Source organism: Neophocaena asiaeorientalis, unplaced genomic scaffold (genome assembly GCF_003031525.2).
Source record: "Neophocaena asiaeorientalis asiaeorientalis breed wild unplaced genomic scaffold, Neophocaena_asiaeorientalis_V1.1 scaffold230, whole genome shotgun sequence".
Taxonomy (NCBI): Eukaryota; Metazoa; Chordata; class Mammalia; order Artiodactyla; family Phocoenidae; genus Neophocaena; species Neophocaena asiaeorientalis.
In genome coordinates, this window is record NW_020175186.1 from 4339412 (window position 1) to 4356503 (window position 17092).

The 17092-nt window shown below is 37.1% G+C and overlaps 1 protein-coding gene across 8 annotated transcripts in view; it reads left to right on the plus strand.

Annotated features, from left to right (window-relative positions):
• Positions 1–17092, plus strand: part of GAS2 (growth arrest specific 2) — a 155029-nt gene that overhangs the window by 109689 nt on the left and 28248 nt on the right. For 6 of the 8 annotated variants that reach the window (XM_024764575.1, XM_024764581.1, XM_024764578.1 and 3 more), the window contains one exon: positions 7166–7219. The exons of 1 other annotated variant lie outside the window; for it this stretch is intronic. In XM_024764575.1, the coding sequence (XP_024620343.1) occupies positions 7166–7219 (54 nt within the window). Of the gene's footprint in view, positions 1–7162; positions 7220–17092 lie in introns of those variants that run through there. One more of the 8 variants, XM_024764583.1, reaches the window with a different exon arrangement.

Below are 17092 nucleotides of genomic sequence, written 5' to 3' on the forward strand. Positions count from 1 at the left end.
GCTGGGAAAATGTTTTTATCCTTTTGTTACAGGTAAAAAGACAAAGACTTAGGTTAAGGTCTCAAGTAAATAGTATGATACACAAAATCTAGGTCCTGTCTCCCAAACCCATAACACACTCCATTCCAAGTAACTTCCCTATGGAATGTCCATTAGATGCAAATTTTTATTCACAAGGTTAGTTAGTCCTCTAAAAATGACTTGCAACTTTTTACAATATGTTTAAGGCTCAGCTGTATAGTAGTGTATTCCTTATATCATTTTTACTTTACATATATTCAGAATACAAAGGGCATTACAATTGCATAATCAGTAGTGCTATGTAATGTAAGGAAAGGAATATAATTTGTTTGCTTGACTGTATTGTGATGGTAATAAAATTATAACAATATTTATTAGGTGTTTACATGTATGTCAGACACTTCAAAATGGCTTATATGGCCTATATAAGAAAATAAGATATATTCTTTTCTGTCTTGATATCTTTTAAGAAGAAGTCAAAAGATTATTTTTTATATTGCCAGTATAGTCTTCTTGAGTCTTCTTACTAATTGTTGATATTTTTAAGTGGATTAATATTATTTCAAGGCATTTTAATAGCAGATTTTCATAGTTGGGTAAAACCATATCAGGTTTCATGCTAACACTCTAAAGGGTCTGGGTATTCTTTTTTCTTCACATTTTAAGAAATCTGACTACTTAAGAAGCCTAAAGAAAAGGCAATGAATAATTTAATTGGAAGTCAGCAAAAGGCTTTGAAATGTTATAGAGTCATTATACTAGTTCTGAATTAAATCATCGCAGATCAATGGAAAAGTCACACACATTGCTGTTGATTCTTTGTAATTACTTCTTTACCATAAAAATTCTTCTGGGTTATATCTGTGTGGTAGAAATCAACTCACTATAACAAGCCAAGCAAGAGAGGTACCAGAGCTCTGTTGCTATAGCAACCCAACCTGGCAATGTCTTCTAGGACTTGCTCTAAGGGAAGGTCCAATGATAGCGAGTAATATTACTTCCTTTTCTGCTCTTATGACACATATTGATTTACTGTGAATAAAAAGTAGCATGGTTCAAATTGCATACCTTTCCTGGTAATGAAAAATGGGCTCTTGTGTAAAAATGCAAAGGAGTTTTAAACTAGTAGCAGGGAGTAAAACTTTCATTTATCTTAGTGGAAACATTGCACAAACAGCCATTACTCAGCAGTTGAATGTTGAAAATTCACTTTTTTTGAATAATAAGGATTTAAATATTTCATCTAATTTAGCAATTTATGGGAGCAGTGATTATGATTTCAAAACTATCTAATGGCTTATATTAATTTCTAGGAAAAAATATGGCTATGTTTGCCTCTGATATATGTAAAATCTCAAAACATTTATAAGTGTTCTAATCCATGATGAGAGAAACATGGCTGTTACTAGCACATGAATATTTCCAGACTTAGTACCTTTCTTTGCCCAACTGCCTCAAAACTGAACACTAATTCAGAAAAAGCAAGCATATTCAAAATTTTAAATATATTCAAATGCTTTAAATTCAGATTTCTTTTTAATAATATCTTTGCTCTATTAAAGACACTCATTTCTTTGTAATTTATTCATGTTCAATAAGGCTGGTCTAATAGGATATAATTTACACTTCGGTAACACATCTCTCAAAGGACTTTGCAAATGTTAATGTCTTCTTAACCTCTTCTTTCGGAGAAAGGCATATATCTTGGATGAATGCAAAATAAACAAAGTGATCAACCACCACTGTAAAAAAAAATCAGCTGATGGGATGTTGCCTTTCTGAGATTCCTTGAGAATGAAAACCTTTAAACATAGAAAAATTTACACTAGACTTTGTCTAAGATTACACCCAACACTACATTTGACACCAAATTTGAAAGCAAGAAAAAATGCAATTTGATATCTCTTACAAGAATGGAAAGAGTAGTGTATCTGGGCCATTTTCCATATTCCTATTTAAGTTAGGGAATTCACTTATTCTCTCCCCGTTGAATTGTTAGGAAGTACATCAAGTGTGAAGAACAATAAATAAATGAGAGCTCAAAACCAAAAATCCTTTTTCCCTGAGAATTTACCATTATTAGCCACTTAGCAATGAGTAGATTTTTTAAATTTTGTGTCTTCCTTTTACCTGAACTGTTAAGCATTTTTATTCATCTCCAACTGAATTAGCAAGGTTTAGCTTGCCTTTAAGTTGTACAATACATGTTTGACTCCATTCCACCTTGAATCATTTTCTTTTGCCAGTACACTGCATCCGGAATAAATGGACAATTTTTTTTCACTAGCCACAAATCAAAATTATTTAAACTTACAGAAGCATTGAAAAATTAAATGGCTTCACTGAGGAAATGCACAGGTCCTATGATCTGCATTCCCAATTTCTGCATTGCTATACCCTTCCTGACATTAAGATAAATTTGTTGCATGTATATACATCTTTTTTTTTTTTTTTGCGGCATGTGGGCCTCCCACTGCTGTGGCCTCTCCCGCGTTGGAGCACAGGCCCCGGAAGCGCAGACTCAATGGCCATGGCTCACGGGCCCAGCCGCTCGGCAGCATGTGGGATTCTCCCGGACCGGGGAACGAACGCACGAACCCTTGTCCCCTGCATCGGCAGGCGGAGTCCCAACCACTGCGCCATCAGGGAAGCCCACATATATATACATCTTATATAGTGGTATATGTATGTGTGTGTATGTACACATGCGCGTGTGTGTAGTGAAAAAGCACAATTTAGGGAGTTAAATAAGTCCAATGATTTGGCATTTTTTTATTTTAAAAGAGATCTCAAGTTGATTTTTCTGTGCCAGAGATTTGAATTCCTTATCAAGAAGTTTGTGAGAAAAATTAATCTTTTATTTTGTCTACATTTCTTTACATATACGATTTAACACTCATGGATTGTTTTCTGTGTGTCAGGTGCTTTTCTAAGTACTTTCCTTGGATTCTTTTATTTAGCCCTCACAACTCTTTGAGATAGGTGCAATTATTATCTCCATTTTAACAATAAGGAAACCAGTATTAGGAAGTTAATTACTTGCCAAATGTCACGCAGCTGTAGGAGTCAAAACCTTTCTTTGAATTCAATATATCTGATTTCAGAGCCCATGATCTTAACTATATGCTATTCATTCTATTTCAGACTATCTAGTCATTTGGCATGTGGTGGTGTGAGTATTGCTGTTCAGCGTTTCAACATCCACTAATGATTGACCTGTACTTAATGTGCAGCTCCTAATTTGCTTATTCCTTTGCTGATGTGGTTTGGTAAAACATGGAATTTAATAGCCAGTCCCTGTTAGAGAGACAGAAGAGAGTACCCAGGAAACAGTCTTATAAAACAATAGCAAACCACCCCCGCCCAAACAATTCAGAAAAACCAGGATAGCTTTCACATTGTTCAACATAGTTATTGATTTTTTTTTCATATATTGACCATACTTGAAAAGTCTTCCCAAAGCAACAATTTATTTGATGAATGAACAAACTAAGGAATATTCTCAATTTACTGCAATTATATATTTCCATTTCCAGTTTGCTTTCATGTTATTAAGATTAAATCCCCTTAATTTGATTATATATGAAAGGATTTTCTGAACATACTGTGGTGGAGTAGGGAGGTGAAATTGCCTTTTGTACCTTTTAATATTTTTATTAAAGGGACTAAATTAGACTTATGACGAAGTATGAACTGAAAATTTGGGGCATGGCAATTAATGCTTTTGAAGCAAGTTTCCTAAAAATAAGTTTTGAGTAATTTTTAAATAACATTTTTTCCTTATCGTGTTACTTGATGGAGGCTAGAGTATTTCTTACCTTTATATGGTTTGTAAAGTACACTTACTTATACATTATGTCATTTTTTTATCACTACTCTTTAAAAAAATCTATGTGATTGTTAATCTACATATCTTATTGATGAGGAAACTGCAGATAATAGAGATTTAAGAACTTTCCCAAGGTAATCCAGCTAATAAGTGGTTGATCCAGGATTAAATCATATTATAATTTTTATATACTAAATTCCATATATTTAAAATGTCACACAATAAAATTTCCCTTTGAAGTTTTAATTTTTATAAATTTTAGCATAAATGAAAACCCTTTGTTTTTCCTTGTTTTTGACTTAAGAAACATTTGCCTGTGTTACATAATAATATGAAATTGTAAAGTTTTTAAGATCTTTCTTTCTTCCTTTTGTAGTCTTCCCAACAAGAACATTTCTTGGTTTACATGTTCTATGCTGGTATAAATGTGAATGATTTTTTAATGGTTGAAATCTGAATGATTTTTTGCAAAAGGGAAAGAAATGGAACAATTATACACAAAGGGTATTGTGTTCTTGAATTATTGATGAGTCTTCTAGCAGCCAGAGAACAAACCTGTGAAATGTCTGTCATTATAAATTGTATGTAATCCTTCCAAGGGCTCAAGTTGCATAAACAGGATTCAGCCAGATTCATTAAGAAACATACTTTGCAACTGTGGCCATCTTGAGTTTGTGCTGAATGTAGTCAAGCGTGGTAGCAATTTTGTCATTACAACAATGACTATAATAAATTAGAGCTCATTTATTTAGTGGTATCTTTTTCATAAAATCAATGAGTTAAATTTCTGCAGACTTGGTCATGTTAGACCTTGCTTTGTCTTTCTCTTCTAATACTTGACATTTTGAATTTCAGTTCCTCAGTAAAAACATGGAATCTTGGTTCTGGACCCAGCAGGTGCCTTCACCACCTAACTGCCAAGACTTTTATTTCAGGAATCTTACTGACTCACGTCAACTTTTCATTCACTGGAATGGTGTGTTCCGCTCTTATTAGTATTAACATTTTCATCTGAAGCTTGGTTGTATGTTGTTTAGGATATATCCTGCCATTTCCCACCATCTTGTTAGAAGCATACTAAGATCTTGAGGAAATCTTTGTGTAGATTTTGGGAGGAACAAGGTATAAGAATTTGGGTTTAATATTGGCCTTAGGATATATACTCAATAGGATAAATACTCAATTTGCTTTACTATAATGAAAATCCTGATGTTACCCAAAAAAATGTTAAATCACAGTGACTTATTTAGAGATATTTGCCCTGTTTCTCTAAAAAGAACATCAGCAAGAAATCACTCTTCTCCTAGCTGCAGCTTTCTCTTATATTCATTTCCTTTTACATACTAGCTTCTCTTGCCAACTTCTAATTCTCCTGCACTATACTCACAACTTGTCCTTCCAGAGCTCTTGGCTATTATGGAGAAATGCCTTCTCTCTAGGCCAGAGGTTTTATAACCTAACTTGTAATACAGCTACATGTTAGGGCACTATAAACTCCATGGAAAAATTATAATTATTTGAGCTATCACCATGTAAAGGGCTTTCTCATTCTCTCTCCTTTTTTTAAAACTAACTCTATAATTTTTGGGGGTTCATTTTCACAGAAACTGACACCTTAGTTAACAGTCTTTAACTTTTACTCCAAACATGGTCACTTGTATTTTTCTTGAAATCCAGCCTCATAGAACATGTGGGGCAGAGATGATTGGATAGTCTCTCTGAGGCCTCACTTGAAGGCAGGTAAAGGGAAGACCTGGGATTTCAAATTCACTTCTGACTTTGGCATTAGGCATAACGTCTCCAGGGATCCCATTCCCTAACTGCGACACCCAGACAAATAGTAACACATTAATTTGTCATCATCCACCAGTGTGTTAGCCATGATAATGTCACCCGGTCTAGGACTCTTTAGATAATCATGGTCTTTAGAAGTCCTGGGCTAACAGAAAAATTATGGAAAGTCATATGGCACACAGAACCTTAGGAGTTTTACTAGCCTGTCTACCTAAGGCTAAGGTAGGCTTCAGCCTTGCACAGAGAGGAACTTTGGACCAAAATGTATATGTCAAAAAATCCCTCTCCCGTGGTGATGTTTACAAAATGTCTTTCTACCTTCTTCTAAGTTCCCTAACAATCTACAACCAACATGACAAGGAGCCAAAGTGTTCTCAGAAGCCAAGAGCGGAGTGTGTCTCATATCCAACCTTGGAAAGCTCATCTATCTCCTGTATTTACTCAACGTCTTATAACAAAGAGAAATCCTCCAATGAGCACTGAAAGAATTCCAAAGAAGCCTGGGTTTTTAAACTGACATCCTGGCACCAAGGATTGAGTAAGGTCTTTCTTCATGTACAGCATCCATAGAACTGGTGGATAACACAATTATATATATCAGCTAGAGGAAAGGTAAAGATGAAATATTCTAAGGATAAAATGGAAGATAGCCTTGAATAATAAGTTACAGACATAATACTATCTAATCATGGGAAGGGAAATGAATGTTTCCCAAGGATAACTTTACTTTGGAACCCTGACGCTTAAGCTGAGAATCTGGGACCTGTCCTTCAATTCTGACTGAAGGACTTTCAACCAATGACCTTTCAGATAAACTAGGCATCTCGCTGTGAGTATGTGACCATTGTGAGATTAGAACACTGCATAAATACCTTTTTAATTACAACAGAAGGAAATGGTAGTGTACCCACGTGTCACAATTTTCTGAGTGGAAATACAATGGTAAGGCCTTGAATAAAAGCAATAGGCCAAGTAAGTGGGGAAGTAAGATCAAGATGGCAGGATATTCCCCTAAAACAGGAAGTTTCATACAGAAAATAAACACTTCATTTACTTAACAATTTTCTCTACAGTTTCATGAAACATTCTCTAGAGCCTGGTATATTTCACCTGTGGAATCGAGACACAGACTTGATGTTTATTTTTGGGGAAAAATTATTTCCTTACATGTATCTCTTATTGTTATAGTAAGAACTCAGAAAGGAACAAGAGACCAAAGGACCCCAGAAAATGGATAGTTCTAAACATTTATGTTTTAAAATGTGAATGACTAACACAGTCTACAATTCTCAGACTATGTATGCTTTAGTTATCACTTAATGTAGATAATTAGGCAATAAAATTTCCCTTGACTATAGGATATGAAGAAATATAGGAATAGTCATTATAACTTGAAAGTAAAGGTTTTCTTGAATCTCATCACAAAAGATCACAGTTTGCATTTTCAGGTAACGTTCGTGTTCCTTTCTGCAGTGGAGACGGAGAACATTTTATGAACTTCATATCTTCTTGTTTCAGTAGGGTCTTCATGGTTGTGACTATGTCTCCACAGCCAAAGCAAAGCAGACGTTTAAGGTAATTACTTAGATAATTTAAGTAATGATTTAGTAATTTAAAAACTTAGGGGAAAACCTCTCCACTTTGCTTTCACTGTGGAGCCTTGGCCTCCCATCAAATGAGGGAAGTTGGGCATCCAAAAGTGAATCTTTTTCCAGTTTTTTATTCTTTTTTTTTTGGTGAGGTATTAAAATGCTGCTTCTCCTTTGGTGTTCCTGTAGCAGTTTGTAAAAATGGCAATCTGGAGCTTATTGAGGATAAGTGGCAGGCAGTAACCTAGTAATTTTTGTCTTTTCTTACTGTAATTCCCATACTCCAGTGTGTTCCTTCATTGAGCTTATTATTTAAATTATTGGAAAGTATAAACCTGAGTTTAGCTTCTGTATGCAATATCGTTTTAGCCTTTGCTTTAAAACATTTAAAATAATACACTGTGGCATAAAAAAGAAACACCATATAATTTCAGAATATTTAATTCTGAAATTATAATTTCATTCTACTCCCATAGCACAAATTGCCCTGTGTGGTTTAACACATGGAACCCCACGGACCTTTGCCAAATTTCTGCTCCTGACACCATATCTAACCTCCAGATATATCAGTAGTACTTTAAATTAACACGTGTGATTTATTACTTCAGTATAAGAAAAGTTACAGGGGATAGGAATGGGCTAGGACTCGAATTTGAGGCCCTGAGGTTTCCAGTGTAGACAGAAACATTAGCTCATTTTTAGTTTTTAAGTATTAATAATTATGATCTAGAAAGAATAGCTTACTTGAGTAAGTCTTGTCTATTTCACATAAACAAATAACTGTTAGAAAAGATCCATTTTGTCAGTTCTTCTTTAAACAGGATGAATATATCTTGAAACTACTTTATGAGAACTAGTTTAGATTTCAGAAGAAGTGTTGTTGAATGCATCTACTTATCCGTAATTTATTTCTGCACTCATTCACCAAATGCACGAGTATGAGGCATGTGCAAAGAACTTTTAGAAATTTCAAGGATATAGTTCCTCTGCAAGCTGTGTTTCCTTATAAAGATCATGCTTAATTATATAAATAATTGGTCACACACTAGTGATAATTCTGACAATGAAGTATAACTTAACCGGTTATCCACATTAGTAATTGACAAGCAGGAGAAGGAGATGAGTTCCTTTAGAAGCACTTCTAAAATCTCCTCACTGAACCTTAAAATGTTATAGAACAACAGAGCACATGACTGTTTTGGGTGGCAGAAAAACACCACACAGAACTTTCTTTGGACCTGTTGAAAGTCGTTGCATAATGACCTGTGAAGCAACTTACTGCTAAATGAATGTGAAACCTAAATCCGTTGCTCTGATCTGACTACAACAGCCTTGACCCCCATCGATCACCAAAATTGACTGAACCACTCTTCCTAGCTGGGTGTGAAGTTTCCCTTTTGACTTTTCAGATGTCACTTGGTTAAAAAGGAAGATGTTGCCTGACAGGTTTTCTTTGTTCAAAGAACATGAATGTCTGTGTTCTTTTCACGACTTAAAATTGCCACACCTCTCTCTGCTTTTCTCTTTTTTAAAAAATTTTTCATACATGTCTTTTAAAAGGGCATGGGTATTGAACTAGACAGTCAGGAATATAGTTATCTGATAACCCTCATCACAGTGCTTCACATTTTAGGGTGGATCTCTATATTTGAAGTTGGTATGATTTCAGTAGGCATCGTGGATTTTATAGGAGAGGTTTGCAATGGAGTTGGCAGGCAGTTAACATCTCCTTTGGGAAGGCTAAAAACGGTGCAGAATTCTCTTCTCTCCTTTTCTTTACCTTCCCTTTTTCCCCTAAGAAGATGAGTAGAGGAAGAGAGCATACTTTGCTAAGTTTTGGGGGTGGGATCCCCATTCTGGTCTCTTGGTTTTCTTTCAAATACAGACATAGAATGACAACAGGGACATTGTCTTAATTGAAGTGAAATGCACTAAAATCAGACTTGCTTCCTGGAGGCATAAGGTGGGATCCCCATTCTGGTCTCTTGGTTTTCTCAAATACAGACATAGAATGACAACAGGGACATTGTCTTAATTGAAGTGAAATGCACTAAAATCAGACTTGCTTCCTGGAGGCATTTCTCAGAGACCCTATGATGCCCAAAGCAAGAGTTTGGAGCTGAGCTTTATCATTTGGTGGGTACAGCCCCTCTTGGGAGTTACCTCTCCTTTCACCCGTGAACGCAGGAGGTTCTGGAAGATCAGTAAGAGCTTCCTAGGCTGTGACGAGCACAGTTGAGAAAGCTTTGCTGTACATTGGACCTGCAGGCTGAAATACCAGAGGCCAGCTGAGGCCAAGCCCCTAGTCCTTCCTCCTCCTGGGGGCTGCAGTCTGCTGCTTGTTGTCTCACTCTGCTCTCACACTATTCCCTGCAGGAATCTCAGCCCCGTGGCCCCTCCAACTTTTGCCAGGGAGGCTTGCCAAGCTATCTTCATTCCCGAGTCTCATCACCCAGTTCTGTTCCCAGTTTTCAGTTCTCCCTGCCTCGTTCAAACCCCTTTCCACAGGTGGGACTTATGCTCTAGTCATCTTTGCTCCTTATACCCAATGCCACACCTCAACCTTAGTTTCTGAAATCTACACCAGCTTCGGATCTGGCCAGGTCTGTATAGGCCTAGAGTTGGGTGCCTGCTTTGGGATTTGTTTGGTTCTCTCTGAAGCAAGATTATCTCTTCTGCCTACTGTTGTTGGCACTTCTGAGATCAATTTTCTTCACTCCCAAGATACCACTTTTTGACCCTCTACCCACAGCAGGTTATAAGAAAGGTGGCAAGCGTCATTTTAACCACTTAGATTACAGCAATGTCCACATAACCAGAGGCTAGTGAGGGAGCTGTTGATGTACTTAAAATGCCTCCACGCAGTGTTTGCTGCCCAGACGTGTCCAGTTAAAAACATTAACACTCCATTTTTATTTTACATGCAACTTCATATTGTTATCTGCAAGCCTACTTACTCTGTTACAAGTATGTCTCCAGAATAACAGGTGTTTTCTCATATTACTATAGGCATTGGAGCTTTTTATTACAAGTGGCTTGCCTTCATCCGTGTTCTGTCTTTGATTTCCTTAAAGTGAAAGGCTTTCAAAACAAGTCTTATGTCCTTGATTAGAATACATTTAGTGTGTCATTTTAAACAGAGCACTTTTTCCATATTTTAATAGAACAATCTCTGTGGTTTTGGTTTTTTTTAAATAGCAAAGCATTTAAAGATTTATCCAAGAGATGCATAGTTAAATTGCTTGGGAGAGCTGGGAGAGTACTTAAAGCTGTCCTTAGTACATTGATTTGAAGAATTTAGATCATGTTGGGGGAGACATCACAGTTAAGTTAGAGCTCTACCTTTCATTAGTCTTTTCAGGTAAAACATTTTTGGGGGTTAGATTTGGGGGTGGAATTCCAAATAAAGTGTTACCTATCATGGGGTTTTTCTATTAATATGGACTTCAGGAATCAGGAAGAGCTATCAGGAGAAAGAATAGTCTGAAATGAGACTAAAATAATAAGTCTAGGTTAGCCAAAAAATAGTAGAAAGGAGAGTGTTTCAATCAGAATCAGAAAAGAAACAGCATGCACAAAGGCTCAGAAGCACCAGAGAAAAAGGGATAGGGAAAAAGATAGAAAGGGAGGAATGGGGGCCAGAGATAGAATGAGACATTATCAAAACTCTTAGAAGTGCAGCCTTCAGAGCAGAGGACAAGGGAGGGAGGGGGTGGAGAGAGGCTTGTAGCAAAGGGGAGACAGGCAGGCAGACGCACAGAGCTAACTCATGAACCATGAGTTCATGAGTATTATGTATTATGTACATAATATTGTATTATGAGAGCTTTAGCTCCTGAAGGCAGTGTGGAGATAAGAATTTTTTGAAGGGGAGAGATGTGAGTAGACTACATTTTAAATTGCTAAGGCTATAGAGTGGAGGATGGATTGAAATGATGTAAAATTGGAGGAATGCCGAGGAATTGAGGAGTGTATGGGTCATGATAGGGGCAGCTCAACCTGGACACCTATCTGATAAAACTTCCAGATATAATACATATTATGATCTACTGGGCAAGGCTCTCTATCTTGGTGTATAGGTTATTTAATGTTGAGACACTGTTACGTTCATCTTTGTCCCTTAAATAGAATATCGAAAAATCGACATGTTGGTGTTGACTTGTTCTGACACATCTGCCTGGCATAGAGGAATTGGCTGGGTTTCAATAGGTCAGACTTTCCACTTGTTAATAAGGAGTTTCTTTGGTGAGAATGTTGCATAGAATAAAGTTGTAAGTTACTCCTAGAAACTAGAAGAGAATGATGGGAAGTGGTGTTTTTATATTTTACAACTGTTGTGTGTGTGTGTGTGTTTTTCTTAAAACCTCTGGGTAATATCAATTGACAAGAGTCAAATAAATTAATTAAAAGGCACAGGCTGGTGCTCCTATCAACAAGTTTTTAGAAATGTGTTACCCTAAACTCTTATTCTCCAAATGTTACCCAGATTCTCAGCTCCAGGCCTGCCTGGTGATTTGGTACATGTTTTGTTTAGCATAGCAGGGCTATAAAAAATACAGTGCTCTGCTCCCAGTAAGACCAGCAGTGAGGCCAAGACATTTTCTATAAAACTGTTTCTTGGGCCAAGAATCCTCCCCAGAGTATTCTTTGGCCATTTACAAATTTCTTTACATGAGTTCATTACATATATACCCAGAAAGCAGTGATTCCAGATGTGCAGCTGAGCTCAGAGCTTTGGGTCCATGTTAACACAATTTACACTCCTCCTGTTAGGTCCCCAAGAGTGGTCAGCAACAGGAATGAAGCATCTATTATGTCCCAGGTACAAATGTCATGGTCAAAGCAGTAAACAAAAAAGTCCCTTTTCAAGTTCTGAGAGTGAGGAGACAGACAAGAGATTCATAGGCCAAGGGTAAGATAGGAAAAAGCCAGATATAAATATTTTAGGCTTTGTGGGCCATACGGTTTCAGTCACAACTACTCAACCCTGTTGTGTTAGCACAAGTGCAGCCTTAGGCAATGTGTAATGAGTAAGCATGACTGTGTTCCAATAAAGTTTTATTTATAAAAGTAGAATGAGGGTCATATTTGTTTTATGGGCTATATTTTGGCGGCCCCTGACATAGGTCAATAAATAAATTAGCTGTTCTCATGTACTAGTAAGAAATGGACCAGAATAGGGTAATGTGGAAGAGATATATGGGGTGTAGCTGCTTTGGCTACAGTGGATGCAAGACCTCTTTGTGATTGCGTTAAATCAATGTCCAAGCGATTAAAGAGCAAGTTGTCAATATCATCTACTTTTCTTTCTCTTAAAAACATACGTGAAGGTAGTAAAGTTAAATTGCAGATTACATATTTATAGGAGGTAGCGACTGTATAGAGCAGGTTGACATGTACATGGACTCAAAAATAACTGCACTGTTGTTGAAGAGAGTTTCAGGTATCTTCTTGTAATGCCCCAGCCTTCATTAATTCATACTTCCTTCGAATTTCCATGACATTTATTAACTGACGATACTCACATAGTATTGAGAAGAAGTGATATTGGTCAGTATGTCTTTTGTATATGCTGCCTTTTGTGTGTGCTGCCCAGAAGTGTATGGACCCTGTTTTATACTAGTTTCTATCCTAGTATAGAATAGGATAGAAATAGGTATCTATCCTATAGGTACCTATAGCTATAGGTACCTATCCTATAGTGTGTTTTGGTGCCCTTACATTGTTGGCACACCATAACTGTGGGTTATCATTTCATGAGGATCAGAAAAGTTAAAAAAAAGAATGCAGCTAGAATTCCAGCAAGAAATGGCTCAGATTGACAATTTGCTTTCATAATGTATCAATGATGGTAAAATACTCACAGAAGAAAAAGGAGAGGTATACTTTGAATCTCAAGTGCGTCTCTGATAAGATCTGTAGGGTCAGTTGTTTTATGTGTAGTAGTTGTTAAATCCTAAGCCATAAAACAAATCAGAGAGTGTACGTTTATCAGTAATACAATGTGACATTTGGCTCACTTGGTTAAAGCATGTGGAGTAATCTGTTAGACAAGAGGCATTACTTCTTGTGTGTAAGGAGATGATCTCAAAGACCCAGTTGGAAAGGGACCCGAGGTTTAATCATACAAGTAAAATAAAATAAGACAAAATAAAAGCTGCCATAAGACAGAGCATGATTTCAACCACAGATTCAGTAATTCACTGGACACACTTCTTGTGTGTAAGGAGATGAATAGGAATCATGGCCTCATATCTCAAAGACCCAGTTGGAAAGGGACCCGAGGTTTAATCATACAAGTAAAATAAAATAAGACAAAATAAAAGCTGCCATAAGACAGAGCATGATTTCAACCACAGATTCAGTAATTCACTGGACAAAAATTTGCTGCATACCTACAATGAGCTGGGCACTGTTCTAGGTACTGATGAATTTAGAGACAGGTGGATCCATGTACATTGGAGTTACCTGGAAAACTTTCCAAGAGAAGGTGGAAATTCTCCAGTGTCTTGAGAAATAAATGTAATTTGAATGTGGCAAGACATTTTTTGGAGAATAATAGGGTAAGTGTGGTTGAAGAACAGGAAGAACTCAAGAGATGTTTGAATAGTGAGTGGGCCAGTTTAGCTGGAGATCATGTAGAGAGTTTAAGGAGAGGATAATGTGAGAAAGGTAGGTTGGGGGCAGCTGTGAAGGGCTTTGAATGTAAGCCAAAACTTTACATTTTAACCTGATGGCAACAGACAACAACTGGAGATGCTGATCAATAGCATGATAAAATGGAAGTTTAAGGCAATTAATCTGGGAGAGACATATATAGACTTATAGACAGGAGCAGGAAGAAACTAAAGGCAATGCAACTAATTAGGAGGCTATTCCAATTGTTCATAGGGTATGACTATTAATTAAAATGGTGGCAGAGAGAGTAGAAAGAAAAAGGATGGACAATGTAAATAGTAGTTTGAAAGTAGATTTGATTGGATATTAATAGAATAGAGGGAAAAGGCAAAGAAGAGGCTAGAATTTTGAAAATGAAGATTTTCTTAAGATACATTATTTTTTCCCAAAAAATTTAAGAGAAGAAACATTGATAGCTGAAAAGGGTCCCTGAGGTCAAGTGATTCTGCCATCAACTTGCTATATAACGTTGATCAAGTTATTTCAAATCTTTGTGAGTTATCTGTAATGAGAATTATGATAATATTCATTTTAAAGGACTGACCATTGTTTCACTCATTCACCAGATACTCTACGAAGTTTTTTCTACCTCCTGAAAATAGAGTAGTGAGTAAGGCAAGGTCACTGCCTTTAAGGAGTAACTTTCTAGAAGAGACAGATCCATTTTAAGTAAGCACATATAACAAAGCAATTTGGAGGTTGGTAAATGTTAGAAGGAAACATGTGATGTAACATAAAGCAGGAGGGGTTATTTTAGGAAAAGCTCTAAGGGATGGCCTCTCCTAGGAGGTGATATCGCAAGTGAGACTTAGATGTTGAGAAAGAGCCAGGCTTGAGAAATTCAGGGAAAACAGTTTAGAGGTGACAGGAGGAACAAGAGCAAAGCTTGGCTTATTTGAGAAGCAGGTAGCAAATTTTTTACCTTACATTTGAACAATTCTGGGAAAATGGGGCCATTCTAGGAGCGCTATCTACGATGGTAGTGGTTGGCTGTTAGTCTGTGGGTGGACATTACAGCAGATTTAAAAGGGATACCTGCCCTCTAGTGTGCTCCATGGATCATTTTAATCCTTGTAATAAGCTTTCCCCAACTCTTCTCAGTACCATGGAGAAAAGGATGTATGCACACATTGGTTCAGTGAAATGCATTAATATTTTCTTACGTAGGAAACAAAAAATTCGGAGAGGCCAGCTTCTGTCAAAGAAGAGAGTTCCATTTGTTTATTTATTTTTGCAAATGAGAAGGACTGGAAACAGAGGGAAACAAACAGTGTTCTGTTGAGGGATGACTTGCATGTTTCAGTTTGGTCTGTTCATTCTTTTATAAACTAGGGCAAAACAATGACCCCATTAAGTGTTATCTTTGCTTACTTCAGTGTTTTTCCTTTTGGGGGAAAAAATCAAACACTAGAATCAGGAAATACTTTGATTGGTGTGGGTTTAAATTCTATCATATCCTCACCCACAAGAAAATTCTGAAAAACAGGCCCTAGAATTTTGTTCTTTATGAACTGTAGTCATTTTTTTTCATTGTTCAGTCCATTCTCATAGTTTAGAAGGTGACAGAGAGACAAAAAGGAATAGAGTGAGAGGTTTTCGACCTTGACTCCCTCTGCACTTAATCTGGTGTCTCCCTTGTTCTGCTCTAACTATATTGACTTCTCCTCTTTCAACACACTATGTTGTTTCCTGCTCAAAGGCCTTTGGAAATACTGTTCCTTTTCCTGGAATGCACCTCCACTCACTGCCCATTGCCTAACATCTCATTTTTAAGTTGTCACTCCTAATGTTTCATCCTCCAACAAACCTTCCTTCCGCACATTGGGCCCCTGATAGACTAGGTTTCTCTGCTAAGAGGTACTGATCCTAAGCACCCTATAACTTCTTCTTCTTTCACTATTAAGGATCTTAGGGGTGTGACTTGTGTTGGAGTTGCTCACTGATTCTCTCAGTACAACATACTCTCCGGTACTTGGTCTTGCATATGAAAGTTGCCTAATAAATATTTGTCAAATGTATTGCACTAAAATAAACAAATATTAAGGCATAACGCAGGATTTTTGAAAGTTGAGGGACTCTGGAAACAAAGCTGTGGAAAAGTAACATCATAAGTTGGCTGTGAGTGACAGAAACAAGAAAAACATCAGTGACTTAAAGAATATAGATGTTTATTTCTCCGTCATGAAAGTCCAGCACTGGTTTCATGACTCTGCTCCTCAAGGTTCTCAGAGACTCGGTGGCTCCAGCTCAACACTCTACCATCACTAGTGGTGGGTCTCAGACACATGGTCCAGGGTGGCTCTGTGTTCCAGGCAGAAACATGGAGGGAAGGATGAAGAAGGGACACTTAAGGAGAGTTCCTGATTCACTTGACTGTTCTGCTTACATCTCATTGGCTATAACTTAGATATGTGGCCATATCTACCTGCATGGGAGACTAGGAAAGTAGCCTTTATTCTAGTCAGGTGTGTGCCCAACTAAGATTTCTACTGCTCTGGAGGAAAGTACGAGGGTCTAGGGATCCACCATGTCTTTCCCAGGAGGCCAGGGTACACATCACAGAGATCAGGCATATCTGAGTGACCGCTTAGCAGATCATCCTGTGCCCTTGGATTTAAGGCTTTGATTCTATAATTTGTAACAAAAATTAAAGGCATAAGAGTTACTTATTACTGTTACTAAAATGATCTGTTCTTTTGAATAGTGGTTTTTGTTTTTGCTTTGTTATTTTGGGGGAGTCCATACAGGAGACTAACGACGAGGATGGTTGTAATAAGGAGTAGCGTGCTTTTCTCATGAAATGTATTGACTTGTAAGCAGTCTGATTCTAATTTAAAGTCAAAATTAAATTCAATCAGCCATAGAAGTCTTTAACTTTCGATAAGTATGGTAAAGGAGAGTAAGTGTGATTTAGAAATAAAGGAAAAAATAGTCACAGCATCTTATATGTATTGTATGCTTGACTATTTACCAAGCACTTTGAATTAAGGGCATATGACCTTATAACAAATAGCCCTCAAGGCTAGTGAGATTTATAGGTGAGAACCTGAGAAATTAACAGACCGGAGTCGGACAATTTATAAGTGATGGAGTCGAGATGGAACCATGTTCATGTGATATTAAGTTCAATTTCTTCTTCCTGTCCCCCAAAGCATGTCAAAACCTGGTGAGTGAACATGTG